The 25,560-nt window shown below is 53.0% G+C and overlaps 2 protein-coding genes across 2 annotated transcripts in view; one reads left to right on the top strand and one right to left on the bottom strand.

Annotated features, from left to right (window-relative positions):
• LOC103172115 (IgGFc-binding protein) lies at positions 1-24,906 on the bottom strand (the record flags this gene model as incomplete). The annotated part of the gene is given in 22 exon segments (XM_042346434.1): positions 1-287; positions 959-1,158; positions 1,865-2,435; positions 2,964-3,119; positions 3,122-3,543; positions 3,979-4,546; positions 4,719-5,317; positions 6,027-6,162; positions 6,730-6,929; positions 7,343-7,913; positions 8,260-8,864; positions 9,414-9,997; positions 10,294-10,987; positions 11,594-12,155; positions 12,693-13,291; positions 13,907-14,468; positions 14,891-15,489; positions 15,724-16,291; positions 17,221-17,555; positions 18,482-19,681; positions 20,189-20,259; positions 24,886-24,906. Coding segments are annotated over 21 exon segments (10,064 nt in total), but the record flags the coding sequence as incomplete, so codon positions are not given.
• Positions 24,870-25,560, top strand: part of LOC121852338 (TYRO protein tyrosine kinase-binding protein-like) — a gene marked incomplete at its 3' end in the record, with an annotated part of 8,565 nt that continues 7,874 nt past the window's right edge. Inside the window, 1 exon segment of the mRNA XM_042346433.1 lies at positions 24,870-24,993.

A 25,560-nucleotide genomic window follows, 5' to 3' on the forward strand; every position in this document is an offset into this window, starting at 1 on the left:
ACTCGGAAATCCGCCACCACCCGGAACCAGGCAGAGGAGCTCGTGTTACACAGCGAAGCTATCTCATAGACGCCCGGCAATCGTACATCGCCGGATAAACCGTCGAAGGTGGTGAAGCGCTTCCCCTGCTTGATTGAGCACGTGCCATCCTTGAAGCAATTTCGCACACCATCCCTGACCTCACAGATTTCGTTGGTAGAGCAGCTCACAGACTGACAATGCACCACCCCAGAGGCCTGGCAACTACACTTTGCCTTACAGTCGTCTGTCAGCACCGTCTCCCCTAGCTGGGGGGTAAAAACAACATCCGTGACTCAACTCAATATGAATAAGAATCCTTGCATTTGATACAGTGCCTTATCACATCTTCAAGACGTCTCGAACCGCTTCACAGCATACGTTGCAAAGCGTAGTGACTGTGTGTTTTGTGGGCCAAACGCAGCAGCCAATTGCGCACAGTGATGTACAGGATGGAATGACCCCTTTATTATTATATTACCAGGTGACTAAAAAGTCGTGATAAGTGCCCTATTATCTAAAAACACACAAAAATATCATCATTTCTTTAGGACTTGTTAGACATTGTAATGGTATCACGAATTTTGGTCACCCCGTGTAATTTTTTTATTTTGAGGGGATTATCACCCCCGGAAATGCGATGCGCCATTCGACTAACAGGCGAGTTCCTACCTACTGCTGGTAAACAGAGGCGTGTGCGCGTGTGGAGTAAGGAAGCTTGCCCAGCATTGCGCCCTGACCCACCCGGGAATCAAACCCAGGTCCTCTCGCTTCCTTGCGAATTGAGCGTTCTAATCACTAACCGACAGGGCTCCACGATGCTTCAAATAGATGCTTCATTCACCCTGCCACAGATAGCTGAGCTGCACGCCGTTTACAACAATAACAACTTGCATTTATACAGCGCCCCTCACGAAGGGTAGCGTCCCAGAGCATTTACCTGGATGTATCTGCCCTCGAATGTGCAGCCGCACTTAGCTATAGGAATGCACTGTTCACCACTGAAGACGAAGCCAGAGTCGCATTGACAGCCCTCGGTGCACTTGAACTTACAGGTCACTGGAGCGAGGAGCCCTGCACAGTTAGACCCACAGGTGTCAGCACACACCTTGTAATGGCTGTTCGCAGGACAAGCGAGAGCTGTGGGGACAAAATGAATTATGTGTTATTGCAGTGATAATAATCCTTACAGCTGATACAAGCGGCTTTCACAACAACAACAATTTACACCGCGCCCCTCATGCACGGTAGAGTCCCAGAGCGCTCGACAGTGGCAGAGCACAAGGCCGAGCCGGCGGGAGGGGGAGGTGACAGTAGGCATAGTCGAAATGGACGGTCTTCGGGCACAACCTGAAGATGGGGAAGGGAGGGAGGGAGGGACAAGGCAGAGTTTTGGGGCATAGCGGCTGAAACCACAGCCAACGATGGTGGAACGGAGGACACAAGGGACATGCAGGGGGTAGTGGGTAGGGCGGTAAGCAGGTCGGAGAGATGGGGAGATTGCCTGGACATGAAGTGATTTGAAAATTGAGTGTGAGGATCTATCGGTGAAAGGAAGCCTGTGGAGTCTGGCTAGAACTGGTGTGACGGGAGGACATCTCAAAGCGCTTCACAGGATTCACTGAAAAGAGCAGTGACTGTATGGTGTGGGTGAAACGCAGTAGCCAATGTGTGTACAGCGACCTTCCCGCAAACAGCCGTGAAGTGAATGAACGATCCTATTTGGGGAGATTGATGATTACTCAATCAAGACAACAACTTGCATTTACATAGCCCCCCCACAGCGCTTAATCTTATCTGCGGGATTTCTGCAATGACCCATCTGTGTCGGTGTTGTTGGACTTACGGCAGAAGGTAGGGGTCCTCCAGCTCTCAATGTTGACTCCCACGGCCTGACAGGCCGACACATAGGCTTGAATGCTGTCACAGAGGACCTTGACGTCCCCATTCGCCTTACACACATCGTACACGCAGTGCTGAAAGTAGTTGTGAGGATTGATGAGCTGGTGGCATTCGTGTAAGGAAGACTTCTCTGTGGTCAATAGGCCGCATTGATCCACTGACTGGAAAGTGGCCACACGGCTGGGATCACACTCTGGGCATTGCCCTTCACATCCGTCTGCACACTTGGCTCCCTCAACAACCACCTTCCAGCTGGACCCAAATGCAGTCGGGTTGCTCAACACTTGCCCGTCAGGGCTCTTAAACTCGTCAGTCTTCAGGCCATTAAAGTTGCCACAAAGACCACCCAATTTGTCCTGATACGTGCTGGGGACGCCCACCGCCACGTAATAGACTGCGTCGTAAGTGACCTGCAACCCAAAGGCTGTCTTCAGCACCAAGTTGACTCCCTCCTGGGTGACCTTGACTGTTTTGGACGGCAACGTGTAGGGCAGGTAAATTAGCTCATCGTCAACCTGCAGAAGGAGAGGAGGCAGAACAACAAATTCAACTTGTGTGTCTAGACACTGAAACTCACTCACACACTCAAACTCCCCAAGGCGTTCAGTATTGAAGGAGAAACCTCAAATGAAACTCTCTCAAAATAATAATAATAATAATAATCCTTGCAGGATATGTTGTAAAGTGTATTTTGTGGGCGAAGGTGAGTGATCCATTTTATTTGGGAGATTCTCGGCCAGGACACCAGGAGAGGGAGCGAGGGAGGAACTCCTCTTTATGAACGGTGCCACGAGAGATGTTTAGCATCCACCTGAACAAACAGACGGGATCTCGGTTTAACATCTCATCCAAACGAAGGCACCTCCAACGATTCAGCGCTGTCCCATCCCTGCACTGAAGTATCAGCTGAGAAGATGTGATTCCAAGTCTTGACGTGGGGCTTGAACCCACAAATTTCTGACTCAGAGGCGAGAGCGCTACCACCACGCCAGGCTGGCACAAACATCGAACACTCATCCGAATGATCAGTCCTAGTCACTCACCCACATTTTCCACCTGTTGTCTTTCTTCATTAGGAACTTGTGTCCATAAACTTCCACCAACACGAGTCTGGTGACTCCCCATTGCCCAACTTCTTGTTCTCCACCTGCACATGGAACTTGACCAGCTTCTTGTCCTCGACCATGACCTTCGTCAGCGTGTAAGTGCAAGTGCCTTGGAAGTCGAAGGCCAGGCCGTCGAACGAGACGTAATGAAGGTCTCCAGCCGCGACACACTTGCCACATCCCTCTGCATGACAGCCCTTGACTCCGTCCACCACCTTACACTCCTGTTTGTGGCAACAAGTAAAGTTCTCACATGCCACCTGCTTGTTGTCCTGACACGTACACTTCTCTTGGCAGAGGTCCCGGGGGTAAAAGACCTCCCCTCTCTTGTAGTAGCGGCCCTCGTACCGGCAGCCGCACTGGTTGAGGGGAACGCACTCCTCCCCGCTCAGCGTGAAGCCGCTATCACACTGGCAGCCCTCTTTACAGGAGGCTTCACACCCCTCAGATGGGCTACATGTAGTAGGGCAGCCAGACCCGCAGAGCTCATAGTGGCTGTGCCTGGGACAATTCGACGCTGCAAATGAATGACAGTCACATTAGGGAAACAAGCCATGATTTGAGGATTGAGTGTTTGAGGAACAATAATCGACAGCAAGTGTATCAATCTAAAATTATAATACTTTCGCTTGGTACCGTCGCGTGGATGTTGCAAAGCCCCTCACGGGACACATTTAGAAAGCATATAATAATAATCCTTGCCTATGATATCGCGCCTTATCACGTCATATTATCCCCAGATTCGATAACAACTTTCAAGAGAGATGTGGATAGATATTTGGGGAAGACAAGTTTGCGGGGCTATGGGTAGAGAGCGAGGGAGTGGGATTGATTTGGACAGCTCTTTGAAAGAGCCGGCACGGGCACGATGGCCGAATGGCCTCCTTCAGTGCTCTATTATTCTATGATTCTAACCTTCTGACGGCACTTGAAGCTTGAATGTTATACTCACGGCAGAAATCATTGCTCCTCCATTGATGGACTTCCACACCTGCCTGCTGACAGACCTCAGTGTAAGCGGAGAGCGCATCACAGAGGGGAGCCTGTATCCCTTGGTACTGACACACGTCAAAGACACAGCTCTCGAAAAACCCTTTGGGGTCGATGGTGGCGTGGCAGTCACGGAAGGGTCCTGTTCTGCTCCGGATAATATCACAATAGTTTCTGCCTTGGTACTTAACCTTACTGGCCGTGTCGCACACAGGACAGTTCTCCGTGCATCCGGCTGTGCAGCCGGGGATATCAGCCACCTTCCAGCTGTGCCCGAAGGCAACGGCGCTGGGAGCTGGCTTGCCGTCCTGCATTTTCAAGTCGTCTTCGCGGTCGCTGTTGTAGTTCCCGCAAAGCCCACACACACTGTTAGCGTAGTTGCTGGGCAGGGTGACGGAAACCCGGCTCTTCCAGTCAAAGGTGACTCTCAGACCGAAATCCGTCTTCACCACAGCTGTCCAGCCGCTCCTGTAGGCAACGATGCGGTTCGTGTCCAAGTTATATGGGAGGGCGACCGACACTTGGTTCACCTGGAACACAAATGGAACATAAAATAATAATAGCGATCCCGGCATTTGACCCAGAGCCTTATCACGTCGTCGAGACATCTCAAAGCGCTCCACCGGCTACACCGGAATAATAGCAACAACCAATGCGTATTGCGTTGCGTTAAATGGCTGACCACGGATCAGTTAGCCTTACCGTAATCCTGAGCGGGTTGTCTACACTGATGACGATGGTGGTTTCGTGCACCTCGATTAACACGACTTTGGTGAACGCCACTGCGTTGTTACCCCGATGGTTGTTCTGAACGTCGACCTTGAATGGAATGAGGTTGGGATCATTGTAGCACAGGGCGGCCAGCTGATAGACGCAGGTTCCCTGGAAGTCAAACCTCCCGCCGTCAAATGAGATGTAATGTAGGTCTCCCGAGGCCCAGCAGGTGGCTTGGCTGGTTGGGACACAGCTTGGAACTCCATCAACGAGAGCACATTGCTCTCTCAATTTGCACTTACTCTTGTGGCAGAGCACCTTATTCGAGGCAGGGTTACACACGCACAGCTCCTCACACTTGCCATCCGACCAGAATCTGTCATTGGGTTTGTAGACGCGACCTCCGTGCGCGCAGCCACAGGTCTGGATTGAGACGCACTTGTCTCCGGTCCTCACGTGGCCCTCGTCGCAGTCACAGCCTTCCACACAGCGCTGTTTGCATTTCAAGGGAGCCAAGGGATCCTCGCACGTGGCCGGGCAGGCAATCGCACAGGCTGCGTAGTGACTGTTCTCAGGACACTTGATATCTGCGGAGAACAAAAGGCACACGACAGGTGTCTCAAGTGAGAGGGGGCGTGGAATCCGGTCACGTAATGGTTAGAGTACTTGCCTCCAACTGAGAGGACCTGGGTTTGATTCCCAGTCAGGTCAGGGAGAAACCTTAGGCAAGTTTGCATTTTCGAGGGTATGAAGGGCAAATTTATAATAATAATCCTTGCATATGATACAACGTCTTCGAGACGTCTCAAAGCGCTTCTCAGCATACAACTGTAAAGTGTAGTGACTGTGTGATTTGTAGGCAAAACGCGGCAGTCAATTGTTCACAGTTGTGTCCCACAAATAGTCATGGATTGAGTGATGAAATAGTAATTTTTTTTGAATGGATTATTACTCCCAGAAAGTGATGCGGCAGTCGACTAACAAGCGTTTTCCTATTTAATGCTGGTAAACTGAGACGTGTGTGGGTGTGTATCTGGAGTTAGGAAACTTGCCTAAGGCTTTTGCCCTGATCTGATCCGCCCAGGAATCAAACCCATATCCTGTCGCTTGTTTGCGAGGCGAGTGCTCCAACCACTAAACTACAGGATGCCACAGATGTAAGAGTTAGCAATTTTCCATCTATTCCCCCCGTTGTGTGTTGCAGTTTGTGTGATGGGTACTATATTATGTTTATTATATTAATACAAGCTGTTGTGGGTGTTGTTCAGAAATACTGAGTGATGGGGGGAGCATTACCTGAGTCGCAGCCCATTTTCCCGCCTTTAATCTCACAGTACTGTTTTTTAGGGCAGGAGAAGTCCTCACAGACAAACTCTGCTTTGGTACATTTGCATTTCTTGGTGCAGTTGTTCTGTATCTGATATTCCTCGGACTATAAACAAAGTGGGAATAAATGGCAGAGGCCAGAAAAAACATCCGTCACTCCATAATTCTGGTGTAATTCCAACCTGCTCGCTTGGACCAGCAGCTTCTTGAAGCCAATAGCAACAACAGCAACAACACATTGCATTTACACAACTCCTTTCACGTTGGGAGGACCTCCAAAAGCATTGGACTTGTCTCAGTCAGGGATTTGGATCCAAGCTGGGGGGTGGGATTGGGGAGGATGGAGGGCTGTGGGGGGGGGGGGGGGGCAGAGTGAAGAGGAGGGGTTTGAGACATGTCTCGAAGGAGGCGAGGGAGGGGGCGAGGCGGACTGTTGGACGGAGTTCCAGAGAGTGGGGGCAGAGAGGCTGAAGGCCCAACCGCCAATGGTGGGTCGGGCCGGGGCAGGGACGTGGAGCTGAGCGGAGGGATGCCATTATAATTGTTCGGCCTCAGTAACAACACCTTGCATTTATATGGCGCCCTTCATGCCGGACGGCATCTCGGAGCGCTTGACAGCCGCGCAGATATAACACACTCTTTCACACACGAGAGACACCCCATGACGGGTTACCTTGTAATACTGTCCATTCTCAAAGCAGCCACACTTCTCACTGGAAATGCACTGGTCACCATCAGCATAAAATCCGTCATCGCACTCGCAGCCTTCAGTACAGGTCTTGGGGCAGTTGGGGAAGCCACTGACGGCAGCACAGCTACCAGTGCAGGTCTGGGCACATTGTTCATAGTGACTGTTAGAGGGGCATTGAAGAGCTGCAGAAACAAACACAAGACAACAGTCAGAAGATACTTATTCAAGACCCTGGTCCATACCTTCAAAGCCCTCCAGGCCCTGCTCCTCCCTACCTACCTCTGGGACCTCCTTAAACGCCTATCAATGTGTCCGCGCTCTCCCTCCACTCAGCAGGCTCTGGCTTGCTTGATGCCCCCGCCCGGCCCACCCCACCATCGGCAGCTTCTCCTCTTGACGTGAAATGCACTGCGTAAATGTCATTTGTTGTTGTTGTTGTGTGTGTGGAGCAAGGAAACTTGCCCAAGGTTTCGCCCTGTCCCGCCTGGTAAATCGAACCCAGGTCCTCTCGCTTGTGAGGCGAGCACTCTCACCACTGAGCTACAGGACTCCCCACACGAGAGTCAGCCTGATTATCCGCGAATACTATACTTACGGCAGAAGGTCTTACTCCTCCAGGTCTTCACGTCCACCTGTTTAGCTTGGCAAGCCGACACATAGGCCTGCAGACTGTCGCACAGCATCTTGGTGTTACCATTGGCCTTACACAGATCATACAGGCAATCTTGGAAGTACTGCTCCGGGTCAACAGTGGAGTGACATGCTCTCAAAGGGCTATCACTGGCGGTCAGGAAGCCACAGAGACTGACCCCTTTGAAGACGTTTATCTTGTTCTGCTCACACACAGGGCACTGGTTACCGCATCCGTCGTCACACTTGGCTCCCTGGACAGGCACCTTCCAGCCTTTGCAGAAACTCGTCACGTCATCAGCCTGCTTGTCACTAGGGAGCAAGAACTCGTCCTCCCGGTCGCCATTGAAGTTGCCGCACAGGCCTCGCATCTTGCCCTGGTAATCACCGGGCACCGTCACCACCACGCGGTAAACCAGATCGTAGCTGACCTCCAGCCCGAAGTCAGTCTCCACCACTATCTTGTTTCCGTGCTGGCTGGCACGGATTTTACCTCCGTCTATCTCCAGGGGCAAAGTGATCGCAACCCCATCAACCTGCGATCAAACACAACATTAATCAGTCATCAGTCCTCTCAAAAGGGCAAGCAGCGGTTTCCAATGGTTGGGGACTTTTAGAAGGAAATTTGTATTCAAAGCATCTCAGTATGATTCTACTTGCACGAGAAAACCCATTTATCTGGACTTGAACCCAAATGAAAAGTAATAATAATCCTTGTATCTGATGTAGTGTCTTCGAGATGTCTCAAAGCGCTTCACGGGATATACTGTAAAGTGTAGTGACTGTCAGCGCCTTGGGACGTCCTCTGACATGAAAGGCGCTATCCAAGTGTAACCTTGTTGTTGTTGTTGTTGTTTGTGATTGGCATCTCCAACCACGTACCTGAACGCTCCACTTGACTCCAGTCTCCAGGATAAGTTTGTAACCGTACACATCTACCTCCACCAGCCTGGTCACGGCCACCTTACTGTTACCGTAGCTTCTGTTTTCCACGTTGACGGTGAACGGTGTCAGCCATTTCTCCTGCTCCCACACTTTGGCCAGGGTGTAAGTACAAGTCCCTTCGAAATCAAACGCCAGGCCATCAAAGGAGCGGTAATGGAGCACTCCAGCTGCACTGCAGCTGCCGGTGTCAGGCACGTCAACCAGGAGGCACCCATACCGGCCATTCACCAATCGACATTCATGTTTGGGAGGGCAGGTGAAGTCGGTGCGTTCCACGATCCCGCCCGGCTGACACCGGCATTTCCCAGAGCACTTCTCCTCGCAGAAGAAGCTCTCCCTGGCCTTGTAGTACTCTCCCTTGTAGACGCAGCCGCAGGCCTCCAACGGGACACACTGTTCCCCGCTCAGAACGAAGCCCTCGTCACACTGACACCCTTCCCTGCAGCCTTCGTCGCACTCCCTGGGCTCCAACAAACTGGTGCAGGTTTCAGGGCAGCCAGAAGCACACAACTCGTAATGGCTGTTCTTGGGGCAAGATTGAGCTGTCAACCCACAAGGGACATGGTGTCAAACGTCACGTCAGAGACTTCAACAACAACAACTACTTGTATTTACACAGCGAACCCTCGCGCTGAGTAGCGTCCTGGATCGCCTGACGGTGATGGAGCGCGAAACCGAGTCGTGAGGAGGGAAAGGGGAGGTGACCGTAGGCACGTAAGGTCGAAGAGGAAAGGTCTTCAGGCGGAATCTGAAGATGCGGAAGGAGGGAGGGACGATGGCGGAGGAATGGGGAGAGTGTGACAGTGTTTCGGGGCGCAGTGGCTGAAAGTGGCGCCGCTGATGGTGGAACGGAGGTCATGAGGGACAAGCTGAGTGGAGGCAGTGTGTAGTGGGTTGGGGAGTAAGTCTGTCGGAGAAGTAGGGAGGTGCCAGGGCATGAAGGGATTTGAAAAGATGGGGTACGGAGTTTAGTGTGTGTGATAAGGAGTGATCAGGGCCTGGCGAGGCCTCGGGTGATGGAGCAGCTGCTCTGTGAGTCCCACACGTCAGTGAGGAGGGTGCAGAGCGTTGTTGGCTTTGCCCATACTTACGGCAGAAGGTTGGGGTCCGCCAGGGGAACAGCTGGACCCCAACGTCTTGACAGGCGGCTGTGTAGGCGGTCAGAGCGTCACACACCACTGGGGCTCGGCCTTTGTATAGACAGGCATCGAAAAGGCAGTCGTCAAAGTACTCGCTGGGTTCCACCTTGGCCAGGCATAGTCGGAAAGGCCCAGCCTCGTCTTTGATGGGCCCACAGAAGGCGTTGGTCACGTAGCGCTGCTTCTGCTCGATGTCACACTGGGGACACTTGCCCTGACACTGGCTGCTGCAGCCTGGTGTGGTGGCCACCTGCCAGCTCTCTCCAAACTGGGTGGGGTTGGGAGCTGGCTTGCCCCCCTTCATGGTCAGGTCGTTCTGCTTGTTCCGGTCAAAGTCTCCGCACAGCCCACACACCTGGCCGCTGTACGTGCTGGGCAGAGTGACGGTGATACGACTGCGCCAATCGTACGTGACCCGCAGGCCGAAATCCGTCTGCAGGGTGGCTCCCCACCCGCTGCGGTACACACTCACCCCGGCCACGGTCAACGGCAGGTTGGCTAACACCCCGTTCACCTGTAGGACAGACACGATGCAACAACAGCAACGTCAGTGCGAGGTCGTGTAGTGCAGTGGTTAGAGCGCTCGCATCTTTGTCGTCAGAACGGGGGAGTTCAACTAGTTGTAGTAAGAGCAGGTGGGAGTGGTTCTAGTTGGGGCAAGAGCGGGTGGGAGTGGTTCTAGTTGGGGTAAGAGCGGGTGGTAGTGGTTCAAGTTGGGGCAAGAGCGGGTGGGAGTGGTTCTAGTTGGGGCAAGAGCGGGTGGGAGTGGTTCCAGTTGGGGTAAGAGCGGGTGGGGGTGGTTCAAGTTGAGGCAAGAGCGGTAGAGCTCGACTAGTTAGGGTAATTGCAAGTGGGAATTGGACTAGTTGGTAACTCTACTAAAGAACCGGCACAGGCTCGAAGGGCTGAAGAGGAATGAAGACTCACTATGATTTTGCCGGTGTGCTGCCTAGTGATGACCAGCGTGTGGTTGTAGACCTGGACCCAGGCCAGCCGGGTGTAGGACACGGCCTTGTTGCCCCTGTTCTCATTCTGCACTCGGACCTCGAAAGGCTCCAGCTCCTTGTCGTCACCGCACAGCGCAGAGAAGCGGTAAACACAGGTCCCCATGAAATCGTAGGTCTTGCCGTCGAAGGTCTTGTAGTGGGGGTCTCCTGATGCCCGGCAGGTGGCATAACTGACCGGGTGGCAACCCCTTACTCTCTTCAGCACCTTGCAGGTCTCGCTGGCCTTGCACTTGTGGGGCTGACACAGGACGTTGTTGGTCAGAGGGTCGCATGTGCACTTGCTACTACAGCTGTCGTCATCCCAGAAGCTCTCCCTGGCCTTGTAGTACTCTCCCTTGTAGACGCAGCCACAGGCCTCCGACTGGACACACTGTTCCCCGCTCAGAACGAAGCCCTCGTCACACTGACACCCTTCCCTGCAGCCTTCGTCGCACTCCCTGGGCTCCAACAAACTGGTGCAGGTTTCAGGGCAGCCAGAAGCACACAACTCGTAATGGCTGTTCTTGGGGCAAGATTGAGCTGTCAACCCACAAGGGACATGGTGTCAAACGTCACGTCAGAGACTTCAACAACAACAACTACTTGTATTTACACAGCGAACCCTCGCGCAGAGCAGCGTCCTGGATCGCCTGACGGTGACGGAACGCAAAGCCGAGTCGTGAGGAGGGAAAAGGGAGGTGACCGTAGGCACGTAAGGTCGAAGAGGAAAGGCACAACCTGAAGATGCGGAAGGAGGGAGGGACGATGGCGGAGGAATGGGGACAGTGTGACAGTGTTTCGGGGCGTAGTGGCTGAAAGTGGCGCCGCTGATGGTGGAACGGAGCTCATGAGGGACAATCTGAGTGGAGGCAGTGTGTAGTGGGTTGGGGAGTAAGTCTGTCGGAGAAGTCGGGAGGTGTCGGCATGAAGGGATTTGAAAAGAAGTGAGAGAATGTCGAAATCGATCCGTTCGGACACAGGGAGCCAGTGAGGCCTGGGGAGATGGGAGATGGGGTACGGAGTTTAGTGTGTGTGATAAGGAGTGATCAGGGCCTGGCGAGGCCTCGGGTGATGGAGCAGCTGCTCTGTGAGTCCCACACGTCAGTGAGGAGGGTGCAGAGCGTTGTTGGCTTTGCCCATACTTACGGCAGAAGGTTGGGGTCCGCCAGGGGAACAGCTGGACCCCAACGTCTTGACAGGCGGCTGTGTAGGCGGTCAGAGCGTCACACACCACTGGGGCTCGGCCTTTGTACAGACAGGCATCGAAAAGGCAGTCGTCAAAGTACTCGCTGGGTTCCACCTTGGCCAGGCATAGTCGGAAAGGCCCAGCCTCGTCTTTGATGGGCCCACAGAAGGCGTTGGTCACGTAGCGCTGCTTCTGCACGATGTCACACTGGGGACACTTGCCCTGACACTGGCTGCTGCAGCCTGGTGTGGTGGCCACCTGCCAGCTCTCTCCAAACTGGGTGGGGTTGGGAGCTGGCTTGCCCCCCTTCATGGTCAGGTCGTTCTGCTTGTTCCGGTCAAAGTCTCCGCACAGCCCACACACCTGGCCGCTGTACGTGCTGGGCAGAGTGACGGTGATACAACTGCGCCAATCGTACGTGACCCGCAGGCCGAAATCCGTCTGCAGGGTGGCTCCCCACCCGCTGCGGTACACACTCACCCCGGCCACGGTCAACGGCAGGTTGGCTAACACCCCGTTCACCTGTAGGACAGACACGATGCAACAACAGCAACGTCAGTGCGAGGTCGTGTAGTGCAGTGGTTAGAGCGCTCGCATCTTTGTCGTCAGAACGGGGAGTTCAACTAGTTGTAGTAAGAGCAGGTGGGAGTGGTCTAGTTGGGCAAGAGCGGGTGGGAGTGGTTCTAGTTGGGGTAAGAGCGGGTGGTAGTGGTTCAAGTTGGGGCAAGAGCGGGTGGAGTGGTTCTAGTTGGAGAGCGGGTGGTAGTGGTTCAAGTTGGGGCAAGAGCGGGTGGGAGTGGTTCTAGTTGGGGCAAGAGCGGGTGGGAGTGGTTCCAGTTGGGGTAAGAGCGGGTGGGGGTGGTTCAAGTTGAGGCAAGAGCGGTAGAGCTCGACTAGTTAGGGTAATTGCAAGTGGGAATTGGACTAGTTGGTAACTCTACTAAAGAACCGGCACAGGCTCGAGGGGCTGAATGGTCTCCTCCTGTTCTTATGAGAATCTATAAGAGTCTATGGATGTATGAGAGGATCAGCCTCACGTGAAGAGGAATGAAGACTCACTATGATTTTGCCGGTGTGCTGCCTAGTGATGACCAGTGTGTGGTTGTAGACCTGGACCCAGGCCAGCCGGGTGTAGGACACGGCCTTGTTGCCCCTGTTCTCATTCTGCACTCGGACCTCGAAAGGCTCCAGCTCCTTGTCGTCACCGCACAGCGCAGAGAAGCGGTAAACACAGGTCCCCATGAAATCGTAGGTCTTGCCGTCGAAGGTCTTGTAGTGGGGGTCTCCTGATGCCCGGCAGGTGGCATAACTGACCGGGTGGCAACCCCTTACTCTCTTCAGCACCTTGCAGGTCTCGCTGGCCTTGCACTTGTGGGGCTGACACAGGACGTTGTTGGTCTGAGGGTCGCATGTGCACTTGCTACTACAGCTGTCGTCATCCCAGAAGCTCTCCCTGGCCTTGTAGTACTCTCCCTTGTAGACGCAGCCACAGGCCTCCGACCAGACACACTGTTCCCCGCTCAGAACGAAGCCCTCGTCACACTGACACCCTTCCCTGCAGCCTTCGTCGCACTCCCTGGGCTCCAACAAACTGGTGCAGGTTTCAGGGCAGCCAGAAGCACACAACTCGTAATGGCTGTTCTTGGGGCAAGATTGAGCTGTCAACCCACAAGGGACATGGTGTCAAACGTCACGTCAGAGACTTCAACAACAACAACTACTTGTATTTACACAGCGAACCCTCGCGCTGAGTAGCGTCCTGGAGAGCTTAACGGTGATGGAGCGCGAAGCCGAGTCGTGAGGAGGGAAAAGGGGAGATGACCGTAGGCACGTAAGGTCGAAGAGGAAAGGTCTTCAGGCGGAATCTGAAGATGCGGAAGGAGGGAGGGACGATGGCGGAGGAATGGGGAGAGTGTGACAGTGTTTCGGGGCGTAGTGGCTGAAAGTGGCGCCGCTGATGGTGGAACGGAGCTCATGAGGGACAATCTGAGTGGAGGCAGTGTGTAGTGGGTTGGGGAGTAAGTCTGTCGGAGAAGTCGGGAGGTGTCGGCATGAAGGGATTTGAAAAGAAGTGAGAGAATGTCGAAATCGATCCGTTCGGACACAGGGAGCCAGTGAGGCCTGGGGAGATGGGAGATGGGGTACGGAGTTTAGTGTGTGTGATAAGGAGTGATCAGGGCCTGGCGAGGCCTCGGGTGATGGAGCAGCTGCTCTGTGAGTCCCACACGTCAGTGAGGAGGGTGCAGAGCGTTGTTGGCTTTGCCCATACTTACGGCAGAAGGTTGGGGTCCGCCAGGGGAACAGCTGGACCCCAACGTCTTGACAGGCGGCTGTGTAGGCGGTCAGAGCGTCACACACCACTGGGGCTCGGCCTTTGTATAGACAGGCATCGAAAAGGCAGTCGTCAAAGTACTCGCTGGGTTCCACCTTGGCCAGGCATAGTCGGAAAGGCCCAGCCTCGTCTTTGATGGGCCCACAGAAGGCGTTGGTCACGTAGCGCTGCTTCTGCACGATGTCACACTGGGGACACTTGCCCTGACACTGGCTGCTGCAGCCTGGTGTGGTGGCCACCTGCCAGCTCTCTCCAAACTGGGTGGGGTTGGGAGCTGGCTTGCCCCCCTTCATGGTCAGGTCGTTCTGCTTGTTCCGGTCAAAGTCTCCGCACAGCCCACACACCTGGCCGCTGTACGTGCTGGGCAGAGTGACGGTGATACGACTGCGCCAATCGTACGTGACCCGCAGGCCGAAATCCGTCTGCAGGGTGGCTCCCCACCCGCTGCGGTACACACTCACCCCGGCCACGGTCAACGGCAGGTTGGCTAACACCCCGTTCACCTGTAGGACAGACACAATACAACAACAGCAACGTCAGTGCGAGGTCGTGTAGTGCAGTGGTTAGAGCGCTCGGCCTGTTGGGCGTAAGAATGGGGGAGTTCAACTAGTTATGGTCAGAGCAGGTGGGAGTGGATCCAGTTGGGTAAGAGCAGGTGGGAGTGGATCCAGTTGGGGTAAGAGCGGGTGGGAGTGGTTCTAGTTGGGGCAAGAGCGGGTGAAGGGTGGTTCAAGTTGGGGTAAGAGCGGTAGAGCTCGACCAGTTAGGGTAATTGCAAGTGGGAGTTGGACTAGTTGGTAATTCTACTAAAGAACCGGCACAGGCTCGAGGGGCTGAATGGTCTCCTCCTGTTCTTATGAGAATCTATAAGAGTCTATGGATGTATGAGAGGATCAGCCTCACGTGAAGAGGAATGAAGACTCACTATGATTTTGCCGGTGTGCTGCCTAGTGATGACCAGTGTGTGGTTGTAGACCTGGACCCAGGCCAGCCGGGTGTAGGACACGGCCTTGTTGCCCCTGTTCTCATTCTGCACTCGGACCTCGAAAGGCTCCAGCTCCTTGTCGTCACCGCACAGCGCAGAGAAGCGGTAAACACAGGTCCCCATGAAATCGTAGGTCTTGCCGTCGAAGGTCTTGTAGTGGGGGTCTCCTGATGCCCGGCAGGTGGCATAACTGACCGGGTGGCAACCCCTTACTCCCTTCAGCACCTTGCAGGTCTCGCTGGGCTTGCACTTGGCTCTCACGCAGTCCAGTTTCTTGGTCAGTGGGTTGCACCTACACTTTTTGGTACATTGGTCATTGCCCCAGATGGTCTGATCGGGTTTGTAGTACTGGCCGTTACTTGTGCACCCACAGCTCTGCTGGCTAACACAGTTGCCTGCACTCAGCACATAGCCTGGCTTACACCGACAGGACTCCACGCATGGCTGCCCGCAATTGGCCTCGGCCTGTGGGTCAGTGCAGGTGGCTGGGCAGGCACTGGCACAGGCTTTGTACTCGCTCTTCGCCGGGCAACGCAACCCTGCAAGATAAAAATGTCACAGAACTTTTATCAATACTCATCCTTGCGTTTGATGCATCACGTCTTCGAGATGAACTCAGAGCGCTTCACAGGATACAGCGTAAAGTGTAGCGACTGTACATGTTGTGGGGCAGCCCCAGCGACGACCCACAACCAGCCGTGGATTGAATTGACCAATTTATCGTGACTATTACTATTATTATTATTATTATTGGAAGGAATTGAGCCACTTACGACAGTTTGAGGGAGTGCGCCAGTCACCAATGTCAGCTCCTTCTCTCTGACAGTCCTCAGTGTACACCTTCAGTGCCTGGCACAGTTGCTGGTGACTCTTGACCAGGCACACATCGTAGACACAGTTGGTCACGTAATCTGCAGGGTCGATCCTGTCGTGACAGTCCTTGAAGGGGCCATTAGGCTTGGAAATCAGTCCACAATTGGACACCGATTGATATTTCTGTCTGTTTCTCTCATCACAGACTGGGCACTTCCCTTTGCAATTGTCCCAACAAGCCTTGTCACCGTCGTTCACCTTCCAGCTCGCAGCAAAGTCGTTTGGCGCTGACGCCACCTGACCACCTGGCGTCTTGAAGTCGTCGTCCGGCTTCCCGTTATAGTTACCGCAAAGCCCGCAGAGTCTGTCCTGGAAACTGCTCGTGACCCTGACCTCCAGGTGATGATTCCAGTCGTATTTCACCTTGAGGTCAAAGTCAGTTTCCAGCAACATGTAGGAGCCGCTTTGAAACAGCTTGAGTTTCCCATCATGGAGGAGAAGCGGCAGATTGGACTTGAGGTCGTTAACCTAGGTGGGAAGATGATAAATAATAATAATAAATTATAATAATAATCGTTGGCCGAGTTTCCTTACTCCACACACACACACACACACACACACACAAACACCTGTTTACCTAGCAGTGAGTACGAACCCGCTTATTGATCGCTTCTCCAGGGGTAATAATCCCTCCAAAAATAAATACATCAATGCATAAATAATAATGCGGTCACTCAACACGCGGCTGTTTGTGGGTCGCTGTTGGGCGCAATCGGCTGCCGCGTTTCGCCCACAAAATAAACAGTGAATTCACTTCACAGTATATTCTGTGAAGCGCTTTGAGACGTCTCGGAGACGTGATAAGGCGCTCTATCACATGAAAGGATTATTATTATTATTGTTATTATATCAGATGACACCAGTGATGAGGGACTACAATTATGTGGAGAGACTGGAATTGTTCTCCTTAGAGCAGAGATTTAATAGAGGTGTTCACAATTATGAGGGGTTTTGACAAGAGTAAATAGTAATAATCCTTGCGTTTGATACAGTGCCTTATCATGTCTTCGAGACATCTCAAATAGAAGACATCTTCATCGGATCCACTGTCAAGTGTCGTGACTGTGCGTTTTCTGGGCGAAACACGGCAGCTAATTGCACATAGCGACATCCTCACACACAGTCGTGGATTGAGTGACCACGTTTTTTAAAATATATTATTCTGGAGGGATTATTGCCCTCGGTATACGATCTGCCAATCCACTAACAAGCCGGTTGCTACTTACCGCTGGTAAACAGAGGCGTGGGTGTGTGTGTGGTGTAAGGAAACTTGTCTAAGGTTTCAACCTGACCTGACCCACCCGGGAATCGAACCTGGATCCTCTCGTTTGCGAAGAGAGTGCTCTAACCACTGCGCTACTACACATATAAAAGGGGTCAGGTTACAATCAACTCACCCTGACTAGGCTGTGCTCCCTCCTCAGTACAGTAATGTTCAGATCATACACATAAATATTGACCAGATCGACGTAAGAGACTTTTGTGCTGCCTCGGTTAGCATTCTTGGCCTCGACTTTGAAGCTCGGGAGAGAAGTTTCCGTGCCACAGGTCTTGGCAATGGTGTACTTGCAAGTTCCCTGGAAATCGTACTTCTGTCCATCGAAGGTGCTGTAATGTGGATCACCCGATGCCCAACACACCGCTCCGCCGATCGGCTGGCACTCAGCCTTGCCGTTGACCACCCTGCACTTTTCCTTCGCTACACACTTGGTGTAAATGCACGGATCTGAAACTATTCGTTTAGGATAGAGAGAGTGCCATCATGTTCGGCAACACCGACTTGCATTTACACAGTGCCCTTCCCCCCCCCCCCCCATGCAGAGCGCCACGCTGGGATTTGGGAGGGACGGGGGGGGGGGGAGTGACCGTAGGTACGGTCAAAGAGGAAGGCAGGCGGAGGGCGGGATTGAGGGAGAGAGTGACAGAGTTTTGACGGTGCAACGGAGGGCATGAGGGACATGCAGGAGGCCGCAGGCAGTCGAGCGGAGGCAGTGGGGTAGTGGGTTGTGGAGTAAGTAGGTCGGAGAGGTAGGGAGGTGCCAGAGCGTTAAGGGATTTGAGGACGAGTGAGAGGGTCCTGAAATCAGCAAAGTGAATGCGAGTCACTCGCCACGGAGGATAACATAATTTATGTGGACAGAGAGTGTAGAGGGAGCGCTACTGTGTCTGTAACCCTGACCTGGGAGAGTGGACGCACAGTGCAGAGGAGCTTTACTGTGTCTGTAACCCTGACCTGGGAGAGTGGACACACAGTGTAGAGGGAGCGCTACTGTGTCTGTAACCCTGACCTGGGAGAGTGGACGCACAGTGCAGAGGAGCTTTACTGTGTCTCTAACCCTGACCTGGGAGAGTGGACGCACAGTGCAGAGGAGCTTTACTGTGTCTCTAACCCTGACCTGGGAGAGTGGACACACAGTGTAGAGGAGCTTTACTGTGTCTCTAACCCTGACCTGGGAGTGTGGACGCACAGTGCAGAGGAGCTTTACTGTGTCTGTAACCCTGACCTGGGAGAGTGGACGCACAGTGCAGAGGGAGCTTTACTGCGTCTGTAACCCTGACCTGGGAGAGTGGACACACAGTGTAGAGGGAGCTTTACTGCGTCTCTAACCCTGACTTGCGGAGTGTGGACGCAAAGCATAGAGAGAGAAACTGATTTACCTTGAAATGCATCCGGACTTGCTTGAAAGCCGTAGGCATCACGATTGGTAACACCATAGACGTACAGACTGAATGGCTCCACAGCTTCGCCTGCCACGCTGTGCAGTTTCAAATCACTGAACCTTAAGTCAGCCCAGGAGAATGCTGTCCCTTTGATATTTTCCCACTTGAGGCTAGCGAGTTTCACCTTCTTGTCCATTTTTAGGCGGGCGGTGTCAGAGGTTCGAGCTATGATGTTTGCGAAGTTGGAGAAACCTGGCCGGCCCTGAAAGCGATAGCCTGTGGAGTACTGACTAACGGGGACAACGTTCACCAGGAAGGGATCAAAGCGAAATTGTCTGCTTAACACCCCGCCTGTGCAGTAAAACATAACCATGATACCTTCGCTGGCGGTGATCGAGAGCGGGCGAGACTGGGAGATCTGGTAGCTCGTCATCTGCCCGGCTTTGAGCCGGTCCGGCTTCTGGCCCCCTTGGCCGAAGCGGATCTCGGTGTCCTTCGAAGTCAGCACGTAGATCAGATCGAACTGCCTCTGGACGGAGAGGGGGGCCACGATGAAAGTCTTTCCCCAACTGCTGACCGGAGGCAGCTGCTCAAAGACGTGGTTGCACTTGGTTCTGTAATAGACACAAGTGTGGCCGGACAAGACGGCCACTGGCTTGACGGACACGATCCTGCTGCGGGACAGGTCGGACCTGCTTTGGAACTGATAGTTTTCGTAGGGTTTCAGACTGATGGTTTGAACCTTCCTGGTATTCACTCGGTATATCTGGATCGTATTCGGCTCTCCCGTGTTGATGACTGTGAACTCCTTTGAATTACCTTTGTTGGGCGGGGTGAAGATATAATACTCGTTGCCGAGGGCAGAGACGGGGTAAATCAAGGCAGCGTCCATCGTATAGGATCTTTTATTGACCGAGACCACCGATATATCCTTACTGGATGTAATGATCACAGTGAACAGGGTGTGGGTGTTCCCTTTGAGCTGTAGAAAGTTGGGCAATTTCACACTTGCCGTTTGGTCCTTTCCCAGCACCAGGACCTTCCGCAGGGGGTTCTGGTTCACACTCACAGTCACGGTGGTGGCTTCTTCGTAGGAGATGATCTCCAGCTCTAGTAATGTGTCAGCACTGGTTCCTAAATAGTTCTGCATAAAGGTGGTGATGAATTCTCTACCGGTCTGCACTGCACTGCACGTCCCTGTGTAATAATAATAGATAATAATAAATAGTCTTGGCATTTGATTCACGTCTTCGAAACGTCTCAAAGCGCTTCACAGCATGCACTGTAAAGTGTAGTGACTGTGGGTTTTGTGGGCGAAACGAGGCAGTCAGTTGCGCCCAGCGACGCCCCACAAACAGTCATAGATTGATCCGCCAATCGACTAACAAGTGTGTCTGCGTGTGGAGTAAGGAAACTTGCCCAAAGTTGTGTCCTGCCTGGGATTTGAACCCAGGTCCTCTCGTTTGAAAGACGAGTGGCTCACTGCACTACAAGGTTCCCCAGACATTAGAGACATTCTCTGCTCTCTCTCTCCGCCCATCGTGTCTGTGCTGGTGCTCGCTCCCCCACTGGAGCTCTCTACTCTAAACCCCATTCTCTGCTCTCTCTCTCCGCCCATCGTGTCTGTGCTGGTGCTCGCTCCCCCACTGGAGCTCTCTACTCTAAACCCCATTCCCTGCTCTCTCTCCCCGGCTCAGTACTCACCCCAGAGCAACACAGCCCAGACACACAACAGCTTCATGTTCCCCATTCCCGAAAACCAGGTTGTCACGGAACTGGAAAACAAAAGGTAGCAGCGTAGATTATCATTAGGGGCTGACATTTCATAAGAACATAAAAAACATGCTGGCGAGAGAAGAACCAAGGTCCATCGAGTTGGCTTTCCACTCTCCTGGCAGTCGCTTGACAAGTGGTGCCCCAAACTATTCAGCGCAAGATAAAACATCTTATCGTGGTCCACATTATCTATTTGCTTCAGAATCTTTTTGTGGGCGAAACACGGCGGCCATTGGCGCCCAGCGGTGTCCCACAAACGATCGTGGATTTTCGTGGTGTGGTGGTTGGAGCACTCGCCTCGCAAGCGAGCGGACCTGCGTTGGATTCTCGGGCAGGGCGAAACATTGGGCAAGTTTCCTTACTCCACCCACATGCCTCTGGTGGATGGGCGGATGGGTGGAGTAAGGTCCCACCCGGGTCCTGCCTCTAACCGCTAAGCTGGTGGCCATACAGGTTTGCTGACAACCCATCTCTGGGTGTCACACAACAAACAAAGACACAATCAAAATGCATTCATTGAATCTCTAACAATCTGTCCTCAAGTGAGTACCTGATTTAATCCACAGATAAGAGGATCTCAATGAGCCAATTTGTAGGAATGTTAAAGGTTTGGTTGGACCTTTTCCAACTCACAAGAAACTCCCTCAAAATCGCATTCCAATCACTTGACTTCATCTGTGGATTCCCTGTAGCTCAGGGGGTTAGACCCCTCGCCTCGCACCCCACAGCCCCTGTAGCTCAGGGGTTAGACCCCTCGCCTCGCACCCCACAGCCCTGTAGCTCAGGGGTTAGACCCCTCGCCTCGCACCCCACAGCCCCTGTAGCTCAGGGGTTAGACCCCCTCTCCCCCCACCCCACAGCCCCTGTAGCTCAGGGGTTAGACCCCTCGCCTCGCACCCCACAGCCCCTGTAGCTCAGGGGTTAGACCCCTCGCCTCGCACCCCACAGCCCCTGTAGCTCAGGGGTTAGACCCCTCGCCTCGCACCCCACAGCCCCTGTAGCTCAGGGGTTAGACCCCTCGCCTCGCACCCCACAGCCCCTGTAGCTCAGGGGTTAGACCCCTCGCCTCGCACCCCACAGCCCCTGTAGCTCAGGGGTTAGACCCCTCCCTCGCACCCCACAGCCCCTGTAGCTCAGGGGTTAGACCCCTCCCCCCACCCCACAGCCCCTGTAGCTCAGGGGTTAGACCCCTCGCCCCCCACCCCACAGCCCCTGTAGCTCAGGGGTTAGACCCCTCGCCTCGCACCCCACAGCCCCTGTAGCTCAGGGTTAGACCCCTCCTCGCACCCCACAGCCCCTGTAGCTCAGGGGTTAGACCCCTCCCTCGCACCCCACAGCCCCTGTAGCTCAGGGGTTAGACCCCTCCCCTCGCACCCCACAGCCCCTGTAGCTCAGGGGTTAGACCCCTCCCTCGCACCCCACAGCCCCTGTAGCTCAGGGGTTAGACCCCTCGCCTCGCACCCCACAGCCCCTGTAGCTCAGGGGTTAGACCCCTCCCCTCGCACCCCACAGCCCCTGTAGCTCAGGGGTTAGACCCCTCCCTCGACCCCACAGCCCCTGTAGCTCAGGGGTTAGACCCCTCGCCTCGCACCCCACAGCCCCTGTAGCTCAGGGGTTAGACCCTCCCCCCACCCACAGCCCCTGTAGCTCAGGGGTTAGACCCCCCCCCACCCACAGCCCCTGTAGCTCAGGGGTTAGACCCTCCCTCGCACCCACAGCCCCTGTAGCTCAGGGGTTAGACCCTTCCTCGCACCCCACAGCCCCTGTAGCTCAGGGGTTAGACCCCTCCTCGCACCCCACAGCCCCTGTAGCTCAGGGGTTAGACCCCTCCCCTCGCACCCCACAGCCCCTGTAGCTCAGGGGTTAGACCCCTCCCCTCGCACCCCACAGCCCCTGTAGCTCAGGGGTTAGACCCCTCCTCGCACCCCACAGCCCCTGTAGCTCAGGGGTTAGACCCCTCCCCTCGCACCCCACAGCCCCTGTAGCTTAGGGGTTAGACCCCTCCTCGCACCCCACAGCCCCTGTAGCTCAGGGGTTAGACCCCTCACCTCGCAAGCCAGACGACCCGGGTTCAATGCCCAGGCAGGTCAGGTCAGGGCGAAACCTTAGGCAAGTTTCCTTACTCCCCCAACACACACACGCTCACACACACACACACACACAGACAAGCGACATAATGATATATTTACGTCTTCGAGGCATCGCAAAGTGCTTCACAGAATATAGTGTAAAGTGTAGTGACTGTATATTATGTGGGCAAAACTGGCAGCCAATTATGCACAGCAGTGTCCCACAAGCGTGGATTGACTGACCAAATTTTTTAAAATATAAAATGGATTATTACCCCCGGAAAGCGCTCCGCTAATCGACTAACAACCGAGTTTCTACTTACAGCTGGAAAACAGAGCCGTGTGTGTGTGTGTGTGTATATATATATATATATATAAGAAAACTTGCCTAACGTGTTCCCCTGACCTGACCTGACTCACCCGAGAATCGAACCCGGGACTCCACAACAATAATGTACGACTGTAAAAATTGTCCGCCTTCCCAACCCCTCACTCCACGGGCTGCAGATAATCCAGAACTAACTCCGCAGCCCGTGTCCTCTCCCGCACCAAACTCCGTGACCCCATCTCCCCCACTCTCGCCCGACTCCATTGGCTCCCTATCCTTCAGAGGATCCAGTTCAAGATCCTGGTCCTCACCTACAAAGCCCTCCGTGGCCTCGCCCCACCCTACCTCTGCCACCTCCTCACCCCCTACCAACTCGCCCGCTCCCTCCGCTCAGCCGGTTCTGGTCGGCTCCACGTCCCCCGACCCACCCGCCCCACCATTGGCGGGAGAGCGTTCAGCCACTCTGCCCCCAACCTCTGGAATTCGTCCCCAATCACTCCGCCTCACCCCCTCCTTAGCCTCCTTCAAGTCCCGCCTCGAGACCCTCCTCTTCGACCATGCCATCAGCCACCCCCCCTTCCCCTCCCTTCCCTTCTCCCCCCCCCCCCCCCCCACCCCCGACCCCAGCTCGGGGTCTGAAATGCTGTACACTGTCCAGCGCCTTGGGACATCCTCCCGTGAAAGGCGCTCTACAAATGTAATCCTGGTGTTGTAAAAACCTGACATGCTTAAATAACAATAATAATAATAATAACAATAATTATAAAAACTTGCCTTTGGTACCGTCAAGGAAAGGAAACATCCTATCGGATAATGATGTTGTAGAGAGAGAGAAACAGGAGCAACTCAGCCAGATAGGAGATCGTATCAGGAGAGGTACAACAACAACAACAACTTGCACTTCTATAGCCACTCACAAAGTCCTGCATCCCAGAGAGCTTTACATACAGACTCAGGATAGGCAGGTTGATAGAAAAGGTGGATTAACTTAATCCAAGTAATGAATCAGTGCATCTGGTGAGACAGAGACCGTTAGGTCAAAGCGACTTGACGCATTCCTAGATCGATCGCTAAACTCCACTCAGTTAGCTGCCGTGTTTCGTTCCCCCAAAACAGGCAGTCACTACGCTTTACAGTTCATCCCGTGAAGCGCTTTGCGAGGTCTCGACGACACGGTAAGGAGGTGCATCGAAAGCTTGGTTTGCGCGATGAAAAATAATCCTAGCCTTTGAGACAGCGCCTTAGCACATCGTGGAGGCTTCGCAGGATATACTGCAAAGTGTAGTGACTGTGTGTTTTGTGGAAGCGAAATGCGGCAGCACAGCAGTTTTACAGTGTTTATAGATGTAAGATTTAGATTCACCTTTGGCATCGGAGGCTGATTCTGTGTAACTAAATCGATAAGATTAGCAGATTTTATATATCTAGACGGGGAGTCCTGTAGCTCAGCGGTTAGAGCACTCGCCTCGCAAGCGCGAGGACTTGGGTTCGATTCCTGGGCAGGGTGAAATGTTGGGTAAGTTTCCTTACTCCACTCACACCTCCGTTTACTGAGCAGGAAGTGGGAACCCGCTCGTGAGTCAATTTGGGGATCGCTTTCCGGGGTTCGGAATTCCCTCCAAAAAAAAAATAACGATATTAATTTCACCCACAAAATATACAGTCAATTCACTTTACCGTGAAAGGCTTTGAGACGTCTCGAAGACGTGATAAGGAGCTAAATCAAAAGCAAGGACTATTATTATCAATATTCTATAATTTGGTCATTCAGTCCACGGCTGTTTGTGGGGACGTCGCTGGGCGCAATTGGCTGCCGCATTTCGCCCGCAAAACACACAGTCACCACACTTTACAGTGTATCCCGTGAAGCACTTTGAGACATCTCGATGACATGACAAGGCACTGGGTCGTGAAATGCAGGGATTATTAATAATATTATTATCATTCAGTGAAAAAGGGATTATTAATAATATTATTATCATTCAGTGAAAAAAATTGCAGCAAAAATCATAATTTTTTTGACATATACATAACAGAATAAATGATAAGAAAAAAAATTGAGACGTCTCCAAAGACGTGATAAGGAGCTAAGTCAAAAAATTGAATAAAAAAAAGAAATAAATATAACATAATAAATAATAATACTAAAAATAGTTCTTTGCAAACGCCGCGGAGTTCAGAAGTGCTCATTGATTTCTCTCTCGGTAGGTAATGGAGTTGGGACTTACCAGAGGGCATGTCTGTCAAGGGCAGCTGTGATCTACAGCGGAGAAGAAGCTTTTATAAGCGTGTGGTTCTCTGGTCTGCCTCCTCATCAACCAATCCACTACCAACAGGTAAGAGGATTCCTCAGAGCCCCAAGAGGGCGCCTTCTGCACTTCATCTCTTGTTATTTTCTAGGAAATATAATAATAATAATCCTCACATTTGATGATAATAATTCCTCTTCGAGACGTCTCAAAGCGCTTCACAGAAACTGCAGTGACTGTAGATTCTACGGGCCAATTGCGCACAGCAACGTCTCCACAAACAACAACAGCAACAACAACAAGACTCCCATTTCTAGAGCGCCTTTCACGTCGGGAGGACGTGGGTTGAGTGACTCAATTATCAAATGCAAAGATTATTATTATTATTATTATAAACCACCAAGCTACACGATTTTATACTTAACGATAATTGTTTGCGAGTTGCCCTGACTGCACTGTAACAATTCCAGTCCTCCTGGGCTTGTGTTTGTATTTTAATTATCAAACCTCTCATCGGTTTCTTATTTTTAATGTGCTTTGTTTGCCCCATTTTTTGGGGGGGTTTTGCTTACTTTAATAAGTAGGAATTCTAGGAACGGAAGAAGGTGGGGTGGAGGTAGAAGCCAAGAGGTTTGGGCAAAGTGAAACACACCC

The sequence above is a fragment of the Callorhinchus milii genome, unplaced genomic scaffold (assembly GCF_018977255.1).
Source record: "Callorhinchus milii isolate IMCB2004 unplaced genomic scaffold, IMCB_Cmil_1.0 Scaffold767, whole genome shotgun sequence".
NCBI classification, from domain to species: Eukaryota; Metazoa; Chordata; class Chondrichthyes; order Chimaeriformes; family Callorhinchidae; genus Callorhinchus; species Callorhinchus milii.